The sequence below is a fragment of the Trichoplax adhaerens genome, genomic scaffold (genome assembly GCF_000150275.1).
Source record: "Trichoplax adhaerens TRIADscaffold_13 genomic scaffold, whole genome shotgun sequence".
Taxonomy (NCBI): Eukaryota; Metazoa; Placozoa; class Uniplacotomia; order Trichoplacea; family Trichoplacidae; genus Trichoplax; species Trichoplax adhaerens.
This window is the reverse complement of record NW_002060955.1, coordinates 1,791,863-1,812,992: the sequence shown is the minus strand read 5'-3', so window position 1 is coordinate 1,812,992 and position 21,130 is coordinate 1,791,863. Positions and strand designations below refer to the sequence as shown.

The 21,130-nt window shown below is 32.7% G+C and overlaps 3 protein-coding genes across 3 annotated transcripts; 1 reads left to right on the top strand and 2 right to left on the bottom strand.

The window, feature by feature from the left end:
• Window positions 1-6,452: 6,452 nt before the first annotated feature.
• Window positions 6,453-10,238, top strand: TRIADDRAFT_60107 (uncharacterized protein; the record flags this gene model as incomplete). The annotated part of the gene is made up of 16 exons (XM_002116101.1): window positions 6,453-6,732; window positions 6,919-6,982; window positions 7,141-7,227; window positions 7,357-7,460; window positions 7,557-7,685; window positions 7,833-7,930; window positions 7,995-8,109; window positions 8,225-8,302; window positions 8,419-8,474; window positions 8,686-8,793; window positions 8,916-8,969; window positions 9,098-9,254; window positions 9,408-9,481; window positions 9,598-9,717; window positions 9,815-9,919; window positions 10,026-10,238. 16 exons carry the CDS (start codon window positions 6,453-6,455, stop codon window positions 10,236-10,238), a joined length of 1,842 nt encoding a protein of 613 aa, XP_002116137.1.
• Window positions 10,239-10,757: 519 nt separating this feature from the next.
• On the bottom strand, window positions 10,758-13,710 carry TRIADDRAFT_60106 (uncharacterized protein; the record flags this gene model as incomplete). Its single annotated transcript, XM_002116023.1, has 5 exons — window positions 10,758-10,891; window positions 11,007-11,112; window positions 11,680-12,042; window positions 13,042-13,298; window positions 13,431-13,710. 5 exons carry the CDS (start codon window positions 13,708-13,710, stop codon window positions 10,758-10,760), a joined length of 1,140 nt encoding a protein of 379 aa, XP_002116059.1.
• A 3,878-nt stretch (window positions 13,711-17,588) lies between these two features.
• TRIADDRAFT_30365 (uncharacterized protein) lies at window positions 17,589-18,310 on the bottom strand (the record flags this gene model as incomplete). Its single annotated transcript, XM_002116022.1, has 2 exons — window positions 17,589-17,984; window positions 18,104-18,310. Coding segments are annotated over 2 exons (603 nt in total), but the record flags the coding sequence as incomplete, so codon positions are not given.
• Window positions 18,311-21,130: the final 2,820 nt, after the last annotated feature.

The window sequence follows — 21,130 nt, the reverse complement described above, 5'->3', positions numbered from 1 at the left end:
ACAAATGCAGCCGTAATTAAAGGATTATTTATTCGTCCGGCTGCCCGTTTAGGAAACTCATTTAGGAGATCAAGAAATCGAGTCCAATCTAAGCCAGCAATTATGAAGAAAAAGCTTATGAATCTACATGATCAACAAAACCAACTATTCACTAGATTTTGATAAGGATTTTACAAATTCACTAACAGTCAAGACTGCAATCGCTATTCGAACAATCAATTCATAGTACAACTTGTGCAGTGCTATATTAAACACGGATTACTTAATTTAACATTTTTAATCCATACTAGTATAGCCATCAATCGCTCTGATATTTTTTAACCCCGTCCTCAATAATAATAATAAGCAATTCTACACAGTATGTTTGTCAGTAAAGAAATTATCTTATGGTCATTTTAACTAATGTATGGCATACTCAGCTATTAACTTATACCAACAATCCCCCTAACTTACGATATCCTCACATTTTACCGACATTACTGATTGTAGCATAAAATGATATTGTTTCTCTGAAGATATGTCCATAGACCAACAATATTGTAATAGATAATGGATTGTGACAAAATCAATTACGGTAAAGTGTCTTAGAGCTAATTTTTATGTCGCTTCCATATGACGTAGATTCATGCTTGTCATTAGATAGAGCTACTGCATATCTTTGAGAATATTTGTATTTGTCTATTCATCGAAGTACATTATTATAATTTTATCCAATGATGATGTTATTGACGTAGTTACCCGGTGCATTAATTGGCTTTCCAATAAAATTTAAGTTTCAGAATATGGTCTTAGAGATTTGTGTAGTTACGGTGGCCTCACGATGATACGATATCGTTAGTAAATGAGTTGCGATACGAACAAACACCGAGAGGGCAAGTTGAACAATAAACTCGTGGTATTAGTAGTTTATATTTTCTTGTTGTAAAGTTCAGTTTGTAACAAGAACTAAAGCAAAAGCATATAACACATTAAATCTATTAAAAGCCAGCTCGCTCAGGTAGTAATACTGCTAAAATATGCTGCTATTTCCAGCCGTTCTTTACGTTACAAAAGTACGTAGCAGCTTATTGTCTTATCGGTTAGTATCTTATTTGCTTTATACCATACAATAAAAGTATTTAAAATTTAACTAACATTTTACACTTCTGAACGGAATGAGCTACTTTTGGATGAATATTTACAGTAAGGGAGCCGCAATTGCTATCGGAAAAATTATTATTTTTATGAAGGAAATTAAAACTACGTGATGATACTGTTGTTACTAGCGTATAATTTGTCGTCATCCCTAGCGAAGGCTGGGGATCACGAAATGCAATGCAATATACTAATAATAACTGATGGGAACTTCTTTACATTTTTAATATTTGTGGATTATATTGGAAATATGTACAAGTCGGAGACATTAATGGACCAGAGATGACTATTAATTTTAAAGTTAGTAAGATTTTGAAGTTTTATACAGTATTAAGGCTTATATAATTGCGCGAACTGTATTTTTTAAATACCACACTTAATTTGAGTTGCAGTTAAGAAGACAAAAATTGTAAATAGTTACAGCTGTATCCACTTTTTCTACTTTAAAAGCAAATCTAGAAGCCCAGTTAGCTCCATTTCGTCATTCTTCATGATATTACAATGGAGCTTCAGTTATAAATTATAATATACTCATTACCCGAATTATTTTTATAATCTTTCAATCTGATCCGAACAAACCCTATTAGTCATTTACAATAACGATAGAACACTGAATATATTCTCTTCTCCAACCCTGTTTAGCCTAATTCCACGAAGTTTAGGCCATAAGGTGTGGTAATTTCAATTATAAACTGAGTCTATTTTTTAATCATACACTAATATTACAATTAAAAGACTTCTAATATTATTCTAGGTGCTGATGGAAAGAATTTATCGCTTGAATAATAAATCATTATAATAATTGTTTCAAGTTTTATTATTAATCTTGCCAATATTGATTAAAATTACGTTGTGATTGCGATAGATAATATCATTATGACTTAGTTTTCAATATTGTTCAATTAACATAATGTTAATATCCGTGTCAGTAACAATTAGAGTTATGTATCAGTTTAAACTAAAACAACCCTGGTAGATCTTATACGGCTACTAGAATTAATATATAGTATCTGTTTAACCTCTTTGGAGATATTCTTATCGAATGCAACATAAAATATTGGATTAATAGCACTTACAACCACAGCTAGAGGCAATTATAGCAAAAAAATTAGATATAAGATGAAGCTTTGCTGCCGTAGCAAGTAATAGGTTTTAAAGTTGCCAGCTAGAAAATTAAAGCTTACAAATAATGGACAATTAAAGAGCATAAATGCGGTGGTAACGGCTAGTAACATTTTAGTAATATGATAATGGTACCGACGGATAGCTTGTATTCGATTTTCTCCCGGGGCTACATATCCTTATAACCGCCTAATTAATCTTGAATAATTAACAATCATGGCGATTAACGGTATAAGATAAGTGATTACGGTTGCAATAAGATAGTAAATGAGAGTTAAATACAGATTGTTTTGGATATAGCCAATTTCGCAATAACCAGTTATAAGAAAATTTGTTTCATTAAAGAACACGATGGTATAGAAAATAGACAACTTGTAGCCCATATCAATACTAATAATTTTCTTATCTTTCGCAGCTCAAGCTCTTTAAAACGAATTCGTGAAGCTTTAACAACTGCTTCATAACGATAAACGCTAATAGCTTTTAAATTAAGAGCAGACACGTTATATGTCGAATACATGGAATACATCAGAGTCTTGCAATAAATTTGACTAGTATGAAATGTTGAATCTTTTAATAGATGAAGTCCGAGGAAAATAACAAAAAACTGAAGACAACTAATACAATCGCAAACCATAATATTAGCAATTATCCTATAAATCGGATCTTTTAAAGATTTTGATGTAGAAATAATGACGAGAAGGAAGAAATTAGTCAGTATGCCCATGATGCCGACTGGAAGGCACGTTGCTGAAGTTATATTCAAGAGCGAGAGATTGGCACTTAAATTAGTCATTATCTTCTTATTCTCCCAATTTAAAAAATTCATTTCTAATGAATTATTTTCTATTTAATTAATTTATTGGCATCCCTTATCATAATTGACATGCTATTATGCAGAAGATTGCATACTGGAGACTGTTGCTGAGATTTTTCTAAATACGAATTTTGCGCATTTTTAAAGTCTAGACATATCTTACGATATTACAGAACAATAAAAATGTCATCAATGAATCATGACTACTTACGGTTAGTACCATCCATTAATCATTAGTGAATTTATGAATAAATGACAATATACAGACCAATTATTTCTTATACGATGCACAATATCCATGGAATAACGTGCTAATCAATGACAGTGAATTAAAAAGGCTGAATAATCTGTAGGATATATTTTTGCCTTAAAAGTCATTAAAAGCTTATTCCTAACTACTAGCAAAGGCTATGGTGTAGATTTGTTAGAGTTAATTGAAGCAATGAAGTAGAATGAGAATCCGACTTGAACTTCAATCAGGATTAGACTTATTGGGTATTCTAATCAGTATTCTCCAGTAATACTGGAAATAAATTATTTACCGTATCTCGTAATCTAACGTTTTCTATGTCAATATTTGTATTACTCAAAGGATGTAAATGATTATTAACCTGTTTTCATTTTGGGAAGCAACAATGAATTTTTATTATATTAACAGCTTGCTGTTAGAAAACTTTCGTGATATTTTCGTCAATTTAATCTAAATTTATTGTACCCTTTCGAAATTTTATACGGCTTCCCTGCAGATTTTAACATATATAATTGTTACGCTTCTAGTATTTCCCTTTAGGTTAACGGTAATGGCTTTAGCTAATTACAGTAGTGATGCATTACAGGATGACATGATCAAATATACTTTATCAATTAAATCCATTTTCCATTATAGAAATCAATGATAAATTGTTACTGTGCTAGCAGCTTACAGTTACAAGATCCTTTAATTGTATAGTTGAACTAATTTAGCCGCTTGCTCTAAAATTCGATGTCTTTCCATGTCAATATTAGTATTACAGAAAAAGATAATAATGGTTATGAACTCATTTTCGTTATGGAAAACAATAGTGAATTATTATTATAGTAGTAGCTCATTGCTAAATAACTGTTGGTGTAATTATTTAATCCAACCTACTCGTATCTAAGTTGTGAAACTTGTAACAAGAAAGTTAGGACTATAAGTAAATTTCGAAAAGCATTTCCCTATTGACATTCGCCTTCAGTACGATTCCATACCAACCCTTATTTGCCGCCAGGAGGTGCATTAACTGTCTCTCATAGAGCAAGTTTTAATCTCAAACTGGCATTGAAATACTAACTCATTTCTAACATATTCATATAAACATGAATTAGCAAGACATAGACAGCATTATAACAGTATGCCATTATCTACATAATTGATCTCATGCAAAACATCCAGTAACCCGATCACAATCGCTTTACTTGTACGGTAATTGCATAGCTGATCAAGTTCGGTAAGCTTAGCATTCCATATATAAACTGTATACGCGCGTTATAAACTAGTTAATTAATCGAGAGACGGTTCAAAATGCTGTAGTAATTTATTGCTAACAAACTATTGATGTAGTTACTTAATCCAACATAGCCAAGTTGAGAGACTTGTAACGAGAACGTTCGGGACTATTGTTTAAACGATTGTCAGGGATGTCTTCCTTAACATTTACCTGCTGTATTGCCAAGAGGAGCACCAACTACCTACCTCTCATAGACTGGACTTTAATCTCTTGCTGGCGTTGAAATACCAACTTATTTGTAGCTCATCTGCATAAGCATCTATTAGCATGACTTCGACAACATCGTAAAAACATATCGTTAGCTACAGTATAGAGATGATTGTAGGCCAAACACCTGTCATCCACGATGACAATCCCTCTACTTGCATAGTTGGTCAAGTTCGGCTAGGGAAAGATTCCATATACAAACTGTACACGTATTCCAAACTACTTTATTAGTCAAGAGCTAGTTCAAATTTGTAACTTCTTACTAAATAATCATCTAATCCAATATAACTCAGTTGCGAGACTTGTAACGGGGAAGCTATAGACTACAGTCTAGGCGATTGTCAGGCATGTCTTCTTGACATTTGGCTGCAGTATCGCCATATTTAAGTAATGAACTACTTTTAGCTAAAGTTAAGTGGAGTCGCGTTTGAAACATTTTGGATGAGTTGTCATTGTATGATTGAATAACTCATCTAAACTGGTTTAGCTTTATCTTGATCTAAAGATTAGCATTGAACTGCTTTTTGCTAGAGTCAAGTGGAGTCGCGTTTGAAGCATTTTGGATGAGTAGTCAGTGTATGATTGGATAACTCATGTAAATTGGTTCAGGTTTATCTTGATCTAAAGATTTCCATTAATATGAGATTCGTGCTTGCTTAAAAATAAACTTGAGTTACCGTGCACATTTATTATCTGATTTTGTGTTAGGCTTACAACCCTAGTACTTCGTTGTCTGAGGTTACACTAACGCTCAGAGACTTTGTTAACTACATTGGTGCGTAACTCAAATCATTAGGACGATGGAGAAATTTATTAATGATCGATCTCGCAGTATTCGTGAGTGGTTTGTTTTGCTATTGCAGTTGTAGCATGCACTAACTATACTTCTGATAGACTGTACATGAATCTCAATTTGGCGTTGATATACCAACGTTTTTCTAGCCCATCTGTATAAACATCTATTAGCAGGACTTAGATAACATTGTAAGTGTAGATCGTTATCTATCTACCAATAATAGCATGCTAAACATCTACGATCACAATCCTTCTACTTGCACAGTCGATCAAAGTCGGTAAAGTGAGCATTGCATATTCAATCAGTACACGTATTGCAAACTAGTTTAGTCAAGTGCCAGTTCAAAATCCATTTAAAGTGAAGAGAGTGGATTGCTTTGGGAGCATTTATGATTTTACTAAAATCAATATGAAACAGACTAGATAGTATTACGTCCTATACAATATACTACATTATATACTAGAGTATAGCGAAATGTTGTTAAGTACCGTACCACTGCTTGTCAGCAAACGACCGGTGGAAAACGCCTACTATACTGTAGCTTACAATGTCCAGTTGTCCACATACAGGATAACTGTATATAAGTCAAGTAAGCTGGTGAACTTTTGCACATTTTGCTGATTCGTGATTGCATCATCGAGAATGAATTAGAAATAATTATCGATGATCTGACTAATTTTTGATTATAGTTAGTATTAGTTAGCATTAATCTGCTCGATCTAGGTTGTAGTGTTGACCGCCTTGTAAAACTGTCTTGGAAAGGAGCAAGTTGTTGCTGATTTGATCGTCATAGAACTCCAGGTGGACCCAGAAAGTGATTGCTCGACTTTCAAGAAGAATTGGTTCAATGTCGATGAATTTCGCTTGCAAATTAGCTCGCAATACTGATCGCCTTATTGGCCGTTTAATCTTTGTACTTCGACAACGATCGAAGCAAACAAATCCAGTCATTAAGACTGTTGATGGTTGGAGATCAAGAATAAAATATTCTTATGGCTTGCCTTCGATCTCCGCTTGTTCATTCCCAGCTCGTACCGTCCCGTGGCTATCGACAGCTGCACTTGGACTTTTCCTTTTAACTGTCAACGATGGCGATCAGTTATCCATCATACCTTGCAGCAAGACTGGTATGTCTATTCGGATATTCATGATTAAGAAGGAATACAAAATTATTGGTGCCTTTGATGTAGTATTGATGATAGCTAAACCTGTTAGCGTAATGATAGTAACTATAATCCAGACTACTTGTCGTACATCAATTCTTTTCAAAATTGATCATTTATTTACAAATTCTACTATTGCGTTGTCTGCAGACTCGGGTGAAATTATCAAGCTCTGCTATGCTGCAAAGGTCAATGATATTACAATATTGAAAAGGTAACATCTTAACGTACTGTCAGTACCACAACCGTATTCTTGAATGTATGAAAATAGAAAAATACCTTTGCTATATGAATTGACAATCTGCAATACATATCAAAGCGGTTGCGTTAAAAACCCTAACAACGTTGATATGATCCATCTCGACATGGTAGGCTGATTCAAAATGGGACTGATGTCAATCAGCGCCATCCTTTAGGCTGGACTGCTCTTCAATGTGCAACTGCTAATGGTTGCCAAGAGTAAGTAAATACTGTACCTCTGCTTGATTCCATTTGAACTGCCATCCGTCTCGCTACACTTATCATGAATAGCCTAGTGTTAAGATTGACACTTTATCTCCAGGCTAACATTTTGTTGACATCGTAAAGGGCTGTAAAGGTGCTACTTGATGCTGGAGCCGATGTCGATGCTGGTGATTTCTATTCAACACCATTCCGTATAGCTCAGCAAAAGGGCATCGATGTTTATTCAGGTAAGATGATCAATCTCACTGAAACTTATTCATTTCCAACGGCTACTAGCTATTTTATTGAATTATATCGATAATTTTAAATTGTATACGTATTAGTAATTCAAAAAAGAGAAGCTGAATTCAATAGCAGTTTAAGACCCAACTATGATTGCAGAGGATTTACTGCATTGCATTATGCCGTTTTATTTCGCAAAACTCAAATTATTGAAATATTACTGGAAGCAGGTCGGTTTACTGTACATACATAAAATTTTATTAGGCTCAACTGTAAATTTACATTTTAAGCGCCATGATTCAACGTTTTCCAGTTCTAAAATACTGTATAGTACACATTGATGACTTCAATTAATGACTATTTTGTCCAATAAACAGGTGCTGCGCCGAACTTGAAGAGTCAAATGGGACATTTGCCGGTCGAGTATACCGATGATGAAGAAATTATCGAAACGCTGAAAAATGCTGAAGTGAAGGTCAACGTTTAATATTTAAGATCAAGTAAAAATTATGATACTAATATGAGTTGTGATGGCGTAGTATCGAGCACAGAAATTGAAGGAAGCTGCTGTCGAACGCAAACGATACCCTTTGGAAAAACGTATTAAAGAGCAAATTATTGGACAAGAATTACCTATTGCTGCAGTTGCTTCTGGTAATATCATTTTGTATTTGTTAGCAGTGCAACTACTGCAATTATTCAGATTATTGTTCCACCGATCAAATGAAAACTAATAATTTTACATGCATCGTGCGTTACAAACTTTTAGCAATTCGCCGAAAAGAGAATGGTTGGCATAACGAAGATCGCCCGATGGTATTTCTTTTTCTTGGCTCATCAGGAATAGGTACCTGTGTGGATAGTAAATATTATCTAACATGCAAGCAATTTGCTAGTCTTTAAATAGAGGAGTTATACAGGCAAATTCAACGACATTCACTGTAAAATTTATTATTTAACTAGGAAAGACTGAACTCGCAAAGCAAGTTGCAAAATATATTCACAAGGATTTAGAAAACGTAATCAATAGCATGTTTGCAATGATTTGTTCATTTTTCAGTTACAAATGTGATCAAATCCTTAGCGTTTTAATTCCCAATTTATGCTAGGGCTTTATTCGACTCGATATGTCTGAATATCAAGAAAAACACGAGGCAATCTTTAATATCATATATTGAAACTACATGTTTATATTGCTCACACGCTTGCTCGTAACTCGTACCCTTTCAGGTAGCAAAAATGATTGGTTCACCTCCAGGATATATTGGTCATGACGAAGGTGGTCAATTAACAAAACGTTTAAAGAAGTGTTCCAACGCTGTTGTTTTACTCGATGAGGTTAGTACTCGTAACGCCGTTCATTTATGCCATGGAGAGATTTATGTGACATTAAAATTCTAGGAGTGCTATATCCTAATTTCCCTTAATATTGTACCACGATATCCGGTAATGTCTTATAGGTTGATAAAGCACATCCTGACGTATTGACAATTTTACTTCAATTGTTTGATGAGGTAAACCTCTCTGAATACATGATACTGACTCAATAGTGACTGGTAACCGCTAAATTGTATCTAATACAGATAAAAATTTAAAAAGTAGTGAAGCTTTATCTATCCAACTATCTATTTAACTCTTACAGGGGCGGCTTACTGACGGGAAAGGTAAAACTATAGACTGTAAAGACGCTATATTTATAATGACGTGCAACCTCGGCAATGCCGAAATTGCAAATTATGCAATGGAATTGAGAAAAAAAGCCAAAGAATTAGCTATCGAAAGAAAGAAATCAGATGCTGGTTAGAATTTGTACAGTAATCTTTCAATTATAATTTTAATTAATCCATGCTTCCATCGTTTCCGGCTTGAGGATTTTCTGTTTTATCTATTCTTAATAATTTAACTGTATGTCTATCTGTACTAAACCTAATTTCTATTTCTATTCATCGAAGAAATTAGCGATTTAGAAGATAAAATTACCCTGTCTAAAAGTTTTTGCGATAAAGTCATAAAGCCAATTTTAAAAGTAATCATTCAATTAAACATTTTATGATTGGATAAATGATACAGTACATTTTCTACTTTGCAACGAAATTAAAATGCTGAAAATTAAATAAATGTACATTATCCGATTTTATATAGAGTCATTTTAGGCGCGATGAATTTCTTGGAAGAATTAACGAAATACTATATTTTCTACCGTTTTCTCGATCTGAACTATTACTACTGGTTAACAAGGAATTATGCTATTGGTCGAAAATTGTACGTACAGTATACAGTATATATAGCATTTCTGAATAGATTCACTCCTCTTAAAGTATCAACGCTGTTTCCTTCAACTATATTTTGTTTTATATAGGCAAAGCATAGACACAATATTAATTTAACTTGGGACAAAGAAGTTCTCGAGGTTATTGCGGACGGATATGACGTTTATTATGGCGCTAGATCGATTAAATATGAGGTAAAGTGGTCATATTATAAATTCCTTAGCTATTTCTTAAGAAATAATATTTTTAACGAAGCGACGCAGATTTAATACTTTACTATAATTTCTTACTTTTCTCTAGACCGAAAAACGTATCATTAATCAATTAGCGGCTGCTCATGAGCGTGATTTGATTCAACCTAACTGCGACATTCATGTTGCTGTAACCCACAACAAGAAAAATCAAGAACAAAAGATAACCCTAGAAATGCTGAAAGAAGGGAATCGGAAAGAGCATATAAAGCTGGAAGATTCTGATACTCAACTTACAACAGCAGCAAGCTTATTGCGCTGATGAACATACAGCAGTCGTGTAGACACTTTTATCAACAATTAAAAGCATTATAATTATATGATTTTGAACAGAGTTATACATATCAAACTTGCCAAAAGTTTAATAACCGATTTCGTAAACTAAGCTTCAAGTTATTCTATGTTAAAAGAAGCTGCAAAAGATGAATAAAGCATATCATTTATAGCATAATAAACAGAACTTATAACAAAACAGTAGCAACACTTATCAAACTCCCTACAGTTGCCTAGATTTACTGCAAAATATGATTTTTTTTAAAGATTCATGGCGATATACTAAACATTAGCCAATTGTGTATTATCAGATTCATTTCTCAAACTAGGCTTGATGCTGTAATTGTTAAGCGGCAAAAATACGCAATAACAAATGCTTCATCGTTTCTATTGACAAAATCCAAGACAAATATTCGTACTGCATAAAGTAGGAGAGCAGCTGCTTTATCTTATCGTATTTTATACAGCTTCTTAAAGTTTACGGAATTTTTAAGAGTATACTGGTACTTTACACGGTAGTCTCCAAGCTGTCTTTATATCCAAAATCATCATCATTCTCCCATGTCATGGTATTTTTAAATTTTCTAGTGATCTCTTCAATTTCATCGCAACTGAATTGACGTATACGATGTGTTGATTGTCCTATTATGTGAAATAATATTATGTTTACCGCCCTATATATTGTCAGTTTTGAAATCTGTAGTACAGCAATATTTCAAGACAACGTGCATGATGAATTCTATGTATCGTAACTTACGCAATGTATTTTCTTGATGCGATAGAGTAGTTTGAACTGGTTCACTCCCAATGACAATCTTAAATGCTACTATAATGTCATGATCGAAGGGTATAGGTACTATTGCCTGTGTCAGTAGATAGATACATTTGTAAATTGAATTTAGTCTCACTTATCTTACACTCTGCCAATTACAATTGAAGCCTAGTTATCTATGGATGATTAAAAATTAAAAATAATGAAAATCAACTACTTCCCTTTGTATTCGATCTAAACGTATCAAATTAATTAAGATAGCAAGGAAAAGTATCTAAAGATTTAATAATTAAGTTAAACAGGTACTATAGCAAAGCAAAAATAAATTCAGTCACGAGTATTCAATAAAATTTCAGTATTACGCAATTGCCAATTTTTTGACATCAACTAAAATAGATAAGATTCAATCTTGAATAATTCCGGCTTTTCTAGAATAGGTGCAATACAGTACAGTATAATGCGATAAATATTTTCTAATTCACTTTTATTTTAGGAATACTCTGGTTTGTAGGTACTATGAGCAAGGTATAATATCAACGGAAATAGTCGCATAGAATTCTTTTTTATTTTAATGGAATCAGTAAAGTAAAATGTCAAAGTCTTTCTGATTTTAATAGGGATAAACATTAACTAAAGCAACTTTCTATGAAGGACCAACCTGCACTTCGTAATCAATGCGAGCTAGTGCACAAGCTTGAATGGTAGGTGGAATATTAGGAATAGTTATTCTACCATTTTGCCAAAAGATGGTATCACCAGGTCCAAGCTTGCGATCATACTGCTGACGAGCGTAGCATTTACGTTGTGGGCCTCTAACAAATCTAGAATTCAATACCTGATAGAGTTTCACTTTGATCTTGCCAAGGATTTTTCTAGTTTTATTTGTAGCTTTTACGCTAAATGAAATATCTTCACCAGGGTAATAACCATTGCGATTAATGGAGACTAACAATCGTACTGGTCTAGAATGACAACACCAGCTAGTAACAACTCTCTCGGCTTGGTAGGATAGTGGCGGGATCTAAAGTAATCATTTTTAAGTGAAAATGAATGTCAATATAACGAAGGTCCAAGTACTTTTTTCAACTCACTCACATTACTTTAATATCGACCTATACTCGATTTATTGCAGAGCTAAAATGCGATTTATTACATTCTTTTTGATTTATATTCTTAACTTGAATTTTAACCGTCGTTTCTGATCAGAAAGATAATTACGCAATCATGGCAAACTTAATAAGGGCTTAATCGATAGTAGTCAAGACAATCGAATTAGTAGACATTGCTCGCATAAGCTGTCTTTCGTTATCGAGTGATGAAAATAAACTATAAATAAAAGGGATCGATATTCTAGTGTATGGATAGAGTAGAATAATGGACTTCGTAGGAAAGATAGAACATCCTAAAGCTTAAATTAGATACTCAAACAATGATTAGCTTTGAACTTGTTTCGAAGCTACTTTAACATTTCCTAAATCTATTTGGATTGATCTCGTATTACCAAACAATCGTTAGCTATTAGAACCAAAATATTTGCGTTAGTGCTTATGCAATAATGCCAATAAAAATATCAATAACGATAATTACTTTGATAATTCAGGTAGACATCATTACTATTAGTAGGTTATTTAGCTGCTATTTAACTTGTTTAGGTTAGATTGCTATTTATGTGATTAAGTGCAAAATATATGCCATAATTACATAACGATGAAAGATTTAACGTAAGTATTCTAGGATAAGCCTGCCACAACTGCTCACGTCATAACACAATAATCTTTTATGAAATTAGTTCAGATTAATAGCTAGGAAAGCAATTGTTTTGCAATAGCCAAGTTGCAAACAGTAATTCAAAGCATCTCACAATGAATTCTTAAAACTGTGAGTGAAATCAACTTTCCAATGCTAAGCAGCTGTGCTAGAAAGAAGACTAATAAACAAATTGACATGGCTAAATTCGTTGCAACGTTGAATTTTAATAGAGTCCTAAATACAAGGCAATCATTCGCTAATTTTTACTTACGATGAAATTGAATGAACTGACGTCAACTGGAGTTCTCAATGTTAAAATCCTTTCCATGAAGTAATCCCTTCCGTTAAGCTTTTCAATGCATGCTCGAAGGGAATATCGAACATAGAATCGATCACCTTCGATAGAGGAAGGTAATTCGTCATTAGGTACGAAAAAAGCAAAGGAAAACTGATGAGATTTAGCGGCTAAAATTTTCAAATGACAAGGATTGTCCATGAGTTTCGAATTCTCAGATTCATCAGGTAATCCTAAATTGTTCATAGTTATAAAGGAAAACTTAATTATAAATTATTAGCTTACTCACTCAGGAAAAATTCAATTTAGTTATGCTTATTTAAGTTATTGGATTTTAAGTCATGATTGGACTGTAGCCATTTTACCATTGAATCCCCACAGACATTTCTTGACTTTAAAGAACAATTCAGTTTTTTCTGTGTAGAGATCATAAAGCATAAATCTTCGACCCCGTCGTTGCCGATATGTTGACAAATTTGCGTTGTTAGCTTTTATACTTGCTCGACCATAAAATTCGATCCAAAGACATTTCGCTATCCATGTTTCCTTAGGTTTTAATCTGATTAAGCCTGTTAATTGCTGACCGCGTCGTAAAATATGACTACCATCGGGAATCTCAATATTAAATTCGTCTAAATGATTCATGATAATATATAATCGTTTCCAATCTCGCCTTGCTGAATTGGGAGTAATCTTCGCAAGGATTATATTATTGATGTGAAACACTGCGTAAAATAACTCGACTTGAATTTTACTCTATTGACATATTTGGCGAGAAGAGAGATGAAGTCGTTTGGATCATTTCTCCATGATTAAATATGGCAATAATGATTGACCATAGAATAAATATTCTGAAGGGTTGAAACGAGCCATTTTTCTCGTCATATAAAAGTCTATAGATGGAAATATAGGGATAACAGTTTTTGAAAGTCTGGCTAAAGCTATTTATCTACTCGTTGATATAGTTTTATAGCATTATTTAGTGTTAATAAGAAGCTTCAACCTGGTTCTATATGGTATTAAACAATTTAAGATATAAGAAGAGATCAGAATTGTCCATCTTTCGATAAAGTTCCACAGAAAGTTGGAAACGGTGATTGCTTTTTAAGACATAAAGTTCTTGCTACTCCATAGTTTGAAAATTATACATTTAATTATTGGATAGATTCATGAAAACAGCGACAATATTTAATAGTAATAACTCCATACTTCAAACAACTCGAAGATTCGCCATCAATGCCTACGTTTGGCTAATCGTGACAGGTATACTAAGTTAAGGGTAACAAATACAAGGTATCTTTCCAGAATTCTAATTGCAAACGAGAAAAATACACATCTTCTTAGGCCTTCGTGAGATCAATTACGAGGTAAAAATTAAATCTAGTGTGGAAAAATTTTCTATTTAATCAAAACAGCATACATCGAACAATCATAAAATTCGCTATAAATACCTACAGTTAACTAGCATGGCAACTACGCTTAATAGCTTTAAAATTTATTTCCAGAATTCTGATTCTAAACTACTAATACCATCCTTTGCTTTAATTAGACACTTCCGTTAAAATTGAACTACGAGTCGTAAACCTGCAATACTTTCTATTTTATAATAATACACGTTAAAAAGCTTTACAGTATTAACGCCAACTCTTAGCAAGCTTTGGCAATGTATGTTAACAGGGATATGATCCAGAATCCTGATTCTAAATCGCTAATGCTATCTTATGCTTTAATAAAGCACCTTCATTAAAAAGGAAGCAAAAGATAGCGCGAATAGTGTTATTAGAATCTACACTTGGGACATGTTTCAGTCTATGATAACACTCTTTAGATAACTTTACGATCCATTATAAGTTCCAACGCTTAACATTTCTAGTTCGTCAATCCATCTTATACCTTAATAAAATACTTTAAAAGACGGTAAAAATTTAAGCAAACCTATAAGACCTTCTGTTTTGTAATAACCTACTTCAAATAACTTTGCGATCCACGATCCATGCCTAAGCTTAATGAACGGTGGCAATGATGCTGGTAGATATATAAGATACATTCTCAGAATCGAATTGTGAACTGCCAATACCATCTTATGCCTTGGTGAGATGCTTCAAAAGACGGTAAAAGCATAAGCAACCAAGAACATGTGTTCAGAATCAACGGTACACGCATACATACAGTATAGGCAAAATTAAAACATGTCCTACTCAATAATAACATGCTTGAAATAATTTTAACAATTTATACAAATTTCAAGGCTTAACTAGTCATAACAACTATATCTGCAGACATAAGATACATTGCGAGTACGCTAACTTTAATCCATGCAATCGGTCATAAATGTTATTCATGAGATACTTGATGAGAGAGAAACTGAAGTGCTTGGCTGAAAAGGATTGTAAACTGGCTCTATGCTGGATCTTCATATAAATTACACTTTCAAGTTGAGACCATTAGTCATTCACAATCAGATCAATGTATTTCACCCAACTTGGGTATATTGTTATTTATTAACTTTTATATTACAAGAATAAGCAAAGTCTTACAATGGAATTGAAATCAATTTAAAAGATTAATTTATGGTACAGAATCGTCAATACACTTACTGATCCTAGAACTATTATCTATTCCATTATCTGCTGTCAATATAATACTTCTAAGTTCTAGGAAAGAAAGAGGGGAAGAAACTTATTCTAATCCTTCTCTGACTACTATGTTTTAAATTACTTATACTGTGCTCTCTATACTAATAAGTATTCTTGGACAACGGTCGCTTAATGCTTGTTCCCCGTTAATATTTCTACGGATGACATTGCCGCTACTCTTGGCTGTATCTATCTTATCTTGGCTTAGCGATGAATTTGGAATTGCTATTCTACCTACTAGAATGAAAATCAATAGCCGATAATGAAAATCATGCAATTAATTATAGCTAGTAACAATTGCTACTTCAATAACAAGGTCGTTATGGTCATGAATAGATTCAACTAAGGCGCAAATACAGAATGGATATTATTTATTTTACTTACCAGACGAAACGGAATCTTCCTTTTCTAATTCATTTATACCCGGTGTACCAATAACAATTGGAAATGTTGCTGTAATTAAATTTTTGTTCTTCACAGCTACAGCGATCTAGAAATGTAATAAATGAGGCATATCATTACTAATTTATATCATGTTAATAATCGATTTCTCAAACATTTTTTATCATTGAATAATGAATCTAATCGAGTGGACAAAGGAGACTAAAAGTTGAAATCGTTTCATTTTTAGGGATCTAATTAGATAATCGTCAGTCTAAATCTACTTTACAGTTAGCTAAATTGCGGCAAGTGAATTGAACTATCAACGTTCTCACTATTCTATAATCTCGCAAGAGTAGCTTTGCACATCATTAAACTTTCACATATAAAGTCAAACAACAAGCTGTCATGGTTTCCGTAGTTATTGTTAGAGACTAAGGTCATGCGATATTTGGTCCAAATCAAATTAACAAGCAAGTATTTTTGGATTCTATGTCTGGATTCGATTTATAACCCGTTAGTTTTTAATTGAATAATAACTATTACACAGTATTTACTAGTTAAAATCATTCCACTGGACTGCACTACAAACAGTTATCACAAACTCATGAAATTTATAATTTCATGTAGGATAGTATTCTATATTTTTATACTGAGTCCATAGACATTATTGACCTCTATGACTTAACCCAAAATAACTACTAAGGCTAATTTATATATTTATAGGCATGTAGCTTGTCAACAAAAGATAACGATATTGAGCATCTGGATAATTATACACACGTAGATAATAATTAACCCGATATAATAGCAATTTTAGAAATGAATTCAGTTAGAAATTAGAGATATGAACATCATCCTCTCATAGCTAATCTAATTTAACATTCGAATTCTGCTACTGGAGAAGGTAGGTGAAATCAACTAGAACTTTCACTAATGAGCATTATCCTATAATCGTCAGTTCAATAGAAAACTCTAACACTGCTGTTGTGGATGGTAGTTGAAATCAACTAGAAATTGTGGAAAAAACACTCTCTTCTAAAACCCAACCCGGTTTCAAAACTGTAATACTACTGCTGAGGACGGTAAGTAAAAATTAACTAGAAATTTCATAAATGAACCCTTTTGGAAAAAGTAACCCAGCTTTCACTGTACTTTTGTAACTAGAATTCCATAAAATAACATCATGCTCAAATAATCAATTCAATTACAATCAATACTGTAATTCTGCGACTAAAATTGGCAGAAAGTAATACAATTTTCATATAATCAACCCAGTTGAATACTACAATAATACTATACTGTGCTATTACGAATGGCAGGATAAAGTCAACTAGAAAACTGCAGAAATTAACTCCCACCCGAAATAACTAACTCACTTTAGACAATACTGCTGATGCAAATAGTAGGATAAAATCAACTAAAAATCATAGAAATTAACTCCAACTCGAAATAATTAACTCACTTTAGTCAATACTACTGTTGCGAATAGTAGGATAAAATCGACTAAAATGCCCAGAAATAAATACCAACCTCTAATAAATAATCCAATTTAATAACGCCACTGCTGCGAATGGTAGGTGTAAGATTTGGAATGATGATAGATTTATTGGCCCACCTTTTAACATCTCCAGGCCGAACCGATTCTTCATCCTGAACAGAAACACAAGTTCTTCGCTCATTTTGGTAACCATTCTGAGCCTTAATAGTAATGCACTGCATTAAAGAAGCATTCATCCGATCGACAGTTGCATCGGTAGAATTCTCGATGGTTACGTCAAGATTAAGGGTATCACCAGGAACATAGCCACTATGGTCAATATTTGCAAATAATCGCAATGGACCAGAACGACAATTGTAACAACGAAAGTAAGTTTCTTTCTCAAAGATTGGTGGAGGCATCTAGAATAGGAATCAACACCGACATGAGATGTGATCCATTTTTTAGTAATCATCACGGAACTGCATGTTAAAACAGATTGATTTCCTAGGTGATGTAAATTGCTTGAAAATGGCCATACCTTATATTCTGAACGATTCACATCACTATTCTCCAATAGTGTAAAAACTCTACTAGCAGAATGATCTATTTCATTCAATTTTTCAATACAAGCTTGCAATGAATAACGTATATAGCAATGATTATTTTCAAAAGAGGAAGGTAATTGATCGCCAGTAATCATAAAACTAAATGGGAATCGATGCCTTCGTAGGGATAGAGCAGTTAATTGTTTTGGGCTAAAATCTGAATTTAAACAGCAAGGGCAATCGCCACAAGCTATCGTTGATATAAATCAAAGTTTGTTGAACATTAATAATAGTCAAATTTGAAAGAAATGGCCGTACAATCACAAAAGAAAAGAAAAAATAATTGAATATCTCGTATTCAAAGTATCCGCTTACGCTAGAATAAATTCTACAAATTTAAAACAATGCTATACCTTCTTTGCCCCATAGAACTTTTTTCTGCTTAAAATAAGTTTCTGTTTCTTCTAAGAAACCAGTTATACTACCCATTCTAGCTAAAGATGCCGTCTTTCTCTTTCGGAAAGCCTGCAAAGCTCGAATCCTTGAATGGCCTACCCCGACAATTTCAATCCATATTTGCTTAGCCTGCCACTGCTCCTTGGGCTGAATGGTAACGACACCAGATAGTATTTGTCCATTTCGATAACTACTTCGATTATCAGTAAGTTCAATACGAAATTCTTCTAATGCAGGATTGTTATTTACCATATCGTTGTTGCTATAAGAAATGCCCATAACGAGATTTATTAACGCTAAGAATTTCTTCGTACGCTTTAAAATATATTGAGACAAACTATTAACTGATAAATATGCGTTGCTATTCACTTTATAAGGATAAATGATTCAATTTTGAAATAAATACTTCGTATTCCTACCTATTAAATAGTACCTTCTATTGTTATAGAAAAAAATTCAAATAATTAGGACGACTAACATTTTCTTGATTAATTAATACTTTACATTGCCTACCATACCTCTTTCCTGCCTTGATACTGTGATCATATGATTGCTTGAATTGATTGGCAAGATAAACAGTGATTAGCTATAAAATTTAATAGGGAAATAATACAATAAGAATTAAATAAATTTAGTATTAATACAAACTCACTCTTTCCGTGCCTACCAAAGATTAACTATACAAATATTGTAATATCAACGGTAATTTACTTGCTGTTATGATAGAATCCAATCAACATTTGTAGATAAATTAATGACTTTAGAAGTTCAAGGTAAGGAGATTGGACGTTAAAATAAATCAGACAAATAGAACTGAAGCGGGCAAGTAAGAGGTGATATTCAAGAGTATTCTTCAGATTATTTAGCACTGACTTTAAATGACGATAAAAAAGAAAAGAAAAAGGCGAGAAAAACTGAAAGAGGAAATAGTGTGGTACTTGATTAAACTGTTCTTGCTAGTTCAACTTGTAACTTAGTTATGAGATGCATCAATGATGTGGTCTTGCTTTAAAGATAGTATATTCAATGTTCAAGGATAAATGTTTAGGCCAATCATTGAATATGGGATCAATCCAAAATTGATTCAAGCGTTCAATCATAGTAAAACAAAGATTGATAAAGTATTTATTCCTTTTAAAGTTTAACTAGGACAGTGATATTGTTTCTATCACGATTACATTTCAATCTTTTTAGCTATGAATTGAATTATCGCCAAAATGGAGATTATAAAAATTACTCAACCATTACCAATATCAAATGAAAGAACAGAAGATTTAAGTTACAAAAATAGTATAGATAATAAAATCATGATAGCATCTTTCCCCTTTCAAATACCCGATGAAGTATAGTGTTGTATTATTGATGAAACACTATCATTAATCAATGATATCATGACGTTTCATCAAAATGCTAAGAATTGTAATAAATTAGATACTTTACGATATTGGTTAATTATCCATGGAGATGCCAAGGTGGATATTTATATTTAGCTTCAATTCAACATAAAGTAACAATGTGTCCAGAATTATGAAATGAATGATTACTTTCACTTTATTAACACGATAAAACTTTTTTCATTACTCACTTGCTGTATACACTTTGATCAATGGGCTACTTTGTTGATTTTGGATGCTTTTCTTGGCGATAACAACTATTTCATTAGTAAGTTAATTGGACTTGGAGAACGGAAAGGGTCGTCAAGCGATGTGATAGGTCTAGGATTGCTGTTGACGAAAACCTCAATTCCTTGCCAATCATGAAATATATGATTAGAAAATTTTGAATCAGGTATTCATTGGTCCTATATCGAAGTTCATCTTCAATTCTACACGTATTTTATTTAGCACTTTACAGTTTAAGATAGATTAACTCATGGCAATGATTAGCGATTCTTATTCGATTATTAGTTCTGATGATGTCTAAGCTGCTAGCATAAAGTAAATTATAAATACATTATTATCTGCGACTACATAAGAAATAATAATAAATGAGGATTGTTGAAAATTATTTTATGATGAAAGATTAATCAACCTATTAAACAAGATGATATTCTCTATTTTAATTTCTATGCGTATTCTAGTTCAAAGCTGATTAACTTTTGATAATAACGATCTATTCTTATTTGATTATTCATGCTAAAGAAACCATACGTTGCAAAAAAGTAAAATAGCTTTCTGATCTATCGCTATCGACGACTAAAATAGAAGTAATCATTAACCAACTATTGTCAAGAATCATTTGCTATACAATATTAATCTATCTGGTCAACAAGACGATTATTGATATTTTAAATTCTGCACGTATTCCTGTTGTAAATTGATTAACTCATACCAATAATGATGGTTTTTTATTCGATTAGTTATACTAAAGATACATACGTTGCCAATATTAAATTGATTTTGATATATCGTTATCAGCGAATAGATTAGAAAGGATCATTAATTAACCAAGGATGGTGGAGAATCATTGACGATAAAATACGAAAGGGAAGCAAGACAGAATTTTATCCTTACGTGAACAATTTCCTAGCGTTAACAGCCTATTTACAAGGAAAATGCTGAATC